This window comes from Nematolebias whitei, chromosome 15 (genome assembly GCF_014905685.2).
Source record: "Nematolebias whitei isolate Nwh7 chromosome 15, NemWhi1, whole genome shotgun sequence".
In the NCBI taxonomy this organism is placed as follows: domain Eukaryota; kingdom Metazoa; phylum Chordata; class Actinopteri; order Cyprinodontiformes; family Rivulidae; genus Nematolebias; species Nematolebias whitei.
In genome coordinates, this window is record NC_056512.1 from 27,409,852 (window position 1) to 27,417,523 (window position 7,672).

Here is a 7,672-nt window from a genome sequence, read left to right on the forward strand (position 1 = left end):
GCTGCACTCACGCAGAGACATGAAGGAGGAGATGCATGAAGGCAGCAGACCACGAAGTGATTTAAAGATGAAAATGTACAAGTGGGAGAGTCTGTTTGAGATTAATGATGACCAGTTAACCAGTGAATACAGGGTGCAGTGGTGGGTATGGTAGTTACAGCCAGTTATGAATCTTAACGCACCGTGATAGACAGCGTCCAACATCTGCAGGGTGCTGGCAGGAGCGTTCATGTAAATAATGTCACCATAGTCACCATTGAAGGAGATTGGCTGATCCTTAATTTTATTATTTTAATATTAATCATATCCCCACAAAATCCAACATGGGTCAACTGAGGATTTAAAATACTAATGTACTAGAGAAGATTTAAACACATTATACATTTTATGAGGTATGCCTGCCCCCATTGTTCAACAGGTCATTCAGAGGTCTCCTAGAGCAGTGGTTCTCAAACTGGGGTCCCCGGACCCCCCGGGGGTCTGCGAGCCGGTGCTTCGGGTTCGCAAAAAGCAACAACAATTTTTTTTACAAGCTCAAAGATGTTTAACAACGTGTTAAAATACACCAAAATGCAGGAAATTGCATCCACTTTATTCAAAATTTTCTCTGAGAGACCCCCCCCCCCCCCCCAGATTCCAACATTGTTTGGTTTACAAATTAAGCCCTGTTACTTGGTATGACTACTGCTGTTATGATTCTGTTCAGTTTATGTAAAAAACTTTCTGTAAAAACTTGAAGTAGCAATACATTTATTATGTTCACTATGTGAATAGGTAAAGTTTTAAAGTTTTTTTGACACTGGTAATTTTCTCAAAACTGTAATTTTTGGAAGTTGAAATAAAAAACAATGTTAACTAAGTGTGTCTTAAATGAAAAATACCCCATGTTTAAAAGTATAAAAACGGTATTAACACAATTAAAGAACAGGTCTTAAGTATTAATGTTACACAAATGTTTCCATTGCATTAAAGAGACAAATTGAAGACAATATTTCAATAAACATGAGGGTTATGAGGGGGTCCCTGAAACATTTTCTCCACTGTAAAGGGTCCCAGAACCCAAAAAGTTGGAGAACCCCTGTCCTAGAGGTCAATCAATTGTTAATTTTTCTATGCAAAAGAAACTTCCTCACTGACAGCTATAAAGGCCTGGATGTCATACGCTCACGTCAGATCCTCTTCATCACCATCATGTTGTCTGTAGCTGTGCTGCTGCTGCTGGCTGCTGGATCCAGTGAGTCACTGAGACACTGACAGAATGATCCAACCACACTGACTCTTTATGACTGATTTATGTTTAATGTTTTCATCATCAGGTGTAAAGTGTGAGCAGCTGACTCAGACAGCCTCTATAACTCTGCAGTCAGGTCAACGTCTGACCATCAGCTGTCAGGTCTCTTATTCTCTGGGCAACTATCTAACAGCTTGGATCAGACAGCCTGCAGGGAAAGGACTGGAGTGGATCGGCATAGCAGGAGATGGATGGACCACAAACTACAAAGATTCATTGCAAAACAAGTTCAGTATCACTTTTGATACTTCCAGCAGAACAGTGACTCTGAATGGAGCGAACATGCAGCCTGAAGACTCTGCTGTGTATTACTGTGCGAGGCATCCACAGTGACACAAACATGCAACAGGCCCATACAAAAACCCCAGAGCCTGAACTCTTGTAATAATAATTATCAACCATAGGAGTCTCTCTTTGACCACTAATGATTTCAGATCAGTTCAAAGAAAAAAATTAATAAATATTGAGACGATGTTTAAAATCAACCCAGTATATAACTCTTAAATCAAACACAGCAAAAAATCCTCACTGCTGGTTAGTTTTATAATGTAACACACATATAAACCCACATAAACTCTTCAAAACATGTCAAAACATAAATCAACATCCCGATTCACTGAGAAAGCTGCAGTTTAAAAGGCCTATAAGCATCTTACAATATTTGACCTTTGACCTCAACTGTTGCTTAACACATTACACTGAAATGAAATATCAAAATTAAAAAAAATCATGATGGTGAACGGACATCGTCAACGCTTTAACATTCAATATGTCAGATTAGCATTTATATTTTGCGTGCTGATCAATGAAATTTTAATGAAGGATACAGAATAATACCGTCTATGACTTCTTATTACAATTACAGAAAAAAATGTAGTTCTATTAAAAAAATTATGTCATAAATCTTCATTATTATGTTTACAAGAACTAAAATGTAAAGTAAAATTAAACAACAACAGTTTATTGGCGTATTAGCATACTGTTAGTAAACAGGACTTCGGTGTATTGTTCCCATTACCACCCAGACATAAATGGACTGTACTTATATAGTACTTTTCTATCTTATCAAGATACACAAAGTGCTTTACACTACAATCTGTGTCTTCATTTTTTTTTCCCCACTCCCCTCAGGAAGGAGGTTGAGGAGCATTAAGTGTAGAACCACTAGACTGAGGAACAGCTTCTACCCTGAAGCTGCTAGACTCATGAATCTCTAACCAGAATAATCAGTGTAAAAAATCACATCATGTTGCTGCTGATCTGTTTCAATGTTCATGTGTTCATGCGTGCTCATCTGCTCACACAGACTCATGCTCATGTTCATGCAGCTGTTCGACGTAATGTTTTTATGCTATTAGTGCTTAGTGTATATTTAGTTGATGTTTTTCTTAGTTCATATCTTAGATCTTATTACTGTTTTTCTTATACATTTTCTTGTTGGATGTAACTGGGACCCTGTGTACATAATTTCGCTCCACCACATGTACCACATGAGGTGTGAATGACAATAAAGAATCTCTGACTCTCTGACCCGTTCATACAGCACTCTATTACGATGGGGCACACACCTGAGACAATGAGGGTTCAGTGTCTTACCCAGGGATGCTTCAGCATGTGGAATTGATCCCCCAACTCTTGCATTGGAGGACGACTGCTCTAACCACTCAGCCACAGCCGCCCCACATAAAATCTGGAAATTTTTTGGGTGTCTCTTCTCTTCAGTTCATCGATAAAACAAAAATCTATTAGAGGTAGTTATGCTGTAGTATTTAAACATCTCCATCCTCAGGATGATGGATGATGAACACTGTTGCTGGTTTCTGTCTCTCTCTGTGCTGTGAGTCCTCCTGCTTCAGACACTGTTCGATCATTGGTCAGCAGCATCACAAAGCTTCTCAGATGACCATCACCCTGTTTTCTGTCATTTTCTTTATCCCAATAGATGTTACAGGTCAGAGTATGGAGTTAATTCCTTCAAGTGCAGATGCTGAAAAGATCTGGAGAGAATCTCAGTTTGTCCTGCAGAGGTTCTGGGTTCTCATTTTCTTGCTGTTTTATGCAATGGATCAGACAACCTGCAGGAAAAGGACTAGAATGGATTGGGGTTGGTGCATCTGATTTTAGCAATAACTTTTATTCCATATGTGAGGGGACGTGTAGAGATCAGCAGAGATGACAACCTGGTGTATCTGAGACTGTCTAACCTAGTGCTGGAAGATTCTGCTGTGTATTACTGTGCAAGAGTCACGGTGACACAAACAAGCAGCAGAGCTGAACAACGCCCCCCCACACACACACACACACACACACACACACACACACAAAGACTGAACTCTGATAACATGACGGTGCCAGAGGAGGAGACCTCACGTCACTCACTAATGAGTCAAAGACAGTTTTTTTTATGTTCAATATAGTACGTGTTAAACATAATTGCATATTTTTATTTGCTTAGAGATAAAATGGGACAGAACAACTGAATAAAAATTGCATGTGAAAAAATAAACCCCTGCTTGCTTAAAGTTAGAGGTATACTGTGCCTCTAAAATTGTTCATTCATTCAACCTTTATTTAGACAGGTAAATCCCATTGAGCTTCGAGGACTCATTTACAAGAGAGACCTGATATCAACAAAGAATGATGACAACAATGGACAACAGCGACAACAATAAACAGTTATAAAAAGTCATACAATTTTTTTTTTTTTTTTTAACAAATAGGATGGCAAAAAAAAAAAAGTAACAAAAAACAGCTAGATTAAAAAAAGTAAATTGTTCACCCCCTTAGATGCTTTAAGTTTTTATTGTGGTCATAAATCAATCATGGTCAATATATGTAAATAAACTAAAAGGAAATCTAATTTCACCAGCGTGACACCAATTAAATTAAAATATGTACCAGTACTGTAAGATAGCAATTGTCTAAATATTCTCTATTTTTAAAGTGATTATCCTAGATCATTTCAGAGAAAAGATAATAAAAACATACAAGTCAGTGGATGGAAGCATGAGTTAGGACAATGTACACTTGAAAAGTGGACCTGAGTGAAAAGTTCACACATTACTTTGCCACTCACTGGCAACCAGATCTCCAAACAAAGACTGGCATGTCTTCTATAGTATGAATCTTCTAAAAAAAGAAACATAAGTCAAATCTGAACTTTGACGTATGTTTAAAGTTTTGAAAATTAATTAGTGTCAAGTTAAAGTGTATTATTTGCATTCACCATGCCTTTCTGTCCTGTACCGTGATACAGTGTTCCCTGTGACAATCAGTGTTGGTCAGTGAGGAACAGAAATAACTGCTTTTCTTATCCTGAAGGTTTGATTGAAATGATACATTCAATATGATATGGTGACCTGTCTTTGAACAGAGTCCTTGACTCAAATGATCAGATCCACTCCTTCCTGTCTGCAGCGGACCTTTTCAAGTCAAGTCAAGTCAAGTCAAGGTTTTTTATTGTCATTTGCATCACATGTGGCACATGTGGTGGAATGAAATTGTGTACTCAGCATCCCGGTTACATCCAACAAAAGTATAAATTGTAAAAGAAAAACATAATAAGATCTAAAATGTGAACTAAGAATACGTTACAGCTCGGTCATGGAGGGGAGGGGCTGAGGGCTTGGGCTGGAGGTTTTTCTATAAAACTAACTTGTCCAGTTCAGGAAGTTAGAGCAGGGCAGAGTTTCAGACAGATGACAGCATTGATAAGAGTATGATCTTGTTAGTGCATTGATCTTCTGTGAATGCTGGGCTGCTCTCCAAAACTTTGTAAATACATCTGACCTTGTATAAATATGATGAACTACACCTCGGTCTGGTTTGGAAAATCTTTTTTTCACGACAACAGTGTAGTGAACCTGATGACCTGATGATCTGACCCTTATCTGACCCTGATGACCTCAAATCTACCAGATGGACAGAGACTGTTATTTTCATTGATCTGAATAAGTCTGAGCCATCTGATGACTTTCTTTCTTGAATTAATCAAGCAGAAAAGACAATCCTCTATAATCATTACTGTCTTACAAATGTTTTGATAATCAAATTGTGTTAGTTCACTCAATGCTTACAGGTTGAAAAGAACTACTCATTTTTATTTTACATAAACAGTAAGTAATGATTTTTATTCCTCATTCAAAGAAGAAATCACCTGAATATGCATTTCTTGATTTTCTGTCTGAAATGAGCCAAGTCGTAAGTATGTGAAAGTTGAAGCTTCGGTCAACTAAATGTTTACTGAAGAAGAAATGTCATGTTTAACTATTTGAGAAGATAATCAGAATAGAGACTCCACGAAGTCTGCTTTTTGCAATAATCTCTCTGTCAGTTGTTAAACAAATCTCATTCCCTGACCTCGACTTCTGATAATACCTTACGTCAAAAACCACACCTCTTTCTGGTCCATCCACGAATCAGAAAGCTCTAAAGTAAACCCGGAAGTAAACTCATTTAAAATGTGAGAACTTCTCGGTTCTGTTAGAGAGTGGGAATGGTGAATAGTTCTCAAGCAGTTCTGGAGCGGTTCTCATGTAGTTCGGAAGCAGTTCTGAAGCAGTGCTCAAGGAGTTCTGAAGAGAATTGGTTAGAATTCATGGAGAATGGTGAAGTGAATGGAAGAGAATTCGAGAATTCAGGAGAGTCAGAGACGTTGGAATTATAACTTCTGTTTGAACAACCCACGCACGACTATCTAAGGATTTCAGCAGCTCTCAACGGAGACGCTGAAAGGTCTGGAGGACTCTCTATCGAGCTGATCTATCATCAACAAGGTAACGGTCTCTTCTTCGACTAAAGTGTACCGGAAGCGAGCTGAAATCTGATGAAGCGTGCACGTTCTGGTCAACAGATATTAATTCTCTCACATAGTTCTCTGTAAGATAATCTCCATTTCATCTTAAACTCTTCTCTCTCTCACAAAACTAGTACAGATATTTTAGAAATATCTGAAGCAAAGTCCTCAAATCACCGCCGAGTGATTTGAAGTTCATTATTTGTGAAACTGTCTGTTATTATTTTCATATTTTGCCAAATTAATGTAAATGTTTGATGTTAAACTTTGATTCTGAAAATAAATGACTCCATTCATTTTGATGGGTCAAAGGTAATAACGTCTCTCGTTACATTTCTTTAAATTCAATGCACGGCATTACACAGTCAGAAAGATGAGGAACTCGTGAAAAAGTATGCATATAAACGGGGATATATTGTCATACTACAACTAGTGACACGTACCCACGTGACTCACTACAACAGGCAGATATAATCACATATAGAAGTCTAGTTGACATAGACCAGTTGCATTTTTCCCCCCTGATGTGAACCAACACAGTTCTGTTTTTTTTTTTATTTTATTTTTTTAATTTCTATTTGCGATTTTGTTCCAGAGGTTCCACTGAATTAATTTCATTATGCTAACAGCATTTGAACTCCTGACAGCTTCATTACCAAGTTTGTTAGGAACCCAGCTACACTTATGATACATATATTTACACATCACTTAACAAGTATGAAAATATGTGAAAAAATGCTAAATCATGTGTAAAACATTTATTTTAGTTTTTTTTCCCCCCCAATTATGTATTTCCAATATAAACATACTTCAGTGTAATTTGCACATTGATATTCAGATATAAAATGTTGGAACATATTTTCTGTTCACAAGGTTGTGATGTAAATGTTTGCTTTCTGTTGAATAAAAACAGCAAACATTGTTTTTACTAATATACAATTACTTCCTGTGTGGAGTTAAAATGACAGCAGACGTGACAGTAAAACACTGAACACTCAGGTTAGCATGATGAATTAAAGAACACAGATGCTGCTTTTAACTCTGCTGGACAGGTGGAGATTTACACAAATTTGTGTTGACAAAATATAATTTGTGTTGACAAAGATACAATTTTTTTTCTTGGTTTAGCAGATGTTGCTGGTTAGAGTCTGACAACAATTTAGTTCAACTCATGATTCAATAAAGCTTAAGCACCCCTTGAAATATTGCATAGATCTCAATCAAGTTTGGTGTAGAGTTGTTGAACGCAGGTGCCAACAGACACAGGGGACTCGAGGGGAAAAATAAAGAAATGCATTTATTAAATAAATACAAAAACAAAGGCTGGTGTGGCAGCAAAACTTACGGCTGAGGAAAGCACATTCCCTGGACGAGGGGCAAACAAAATTAGACAAAATTAATTAAATTATTTTAAAGGGACTCTAATGATGCAATGACAAACACCTGAGGAGAGACAACGAGAGTAGGAGGAGCAGGAGCTGACGGCAAGAGGGAAAAAACACTGGGGAAGCTGAAAACACATAAAAGAAACTCAAAGAAAACCCATCCATCCATCCATCCATCCATCCATCCATCCATCCATCCAT

General features: G+C 37.5%; 1 gene segment (V, D, J or C); it reads left to right on the forward strand.

Moving 5' to 3' along the window:
- Window positions 1-394: 394 nt before the first annotated feature.
- LOC119421125 lies at window positions 395-1,624 on the forward strand. The segment is given in 3 exon segments: window positions 395-499; window positions 1,174-1,234; window positions 1,317-1,624. Coding segments are annotated over 3 exon segments (474 nt in total).
- Window positions 1,625-7,672: the final 6,048 nt, after the last annotated feature.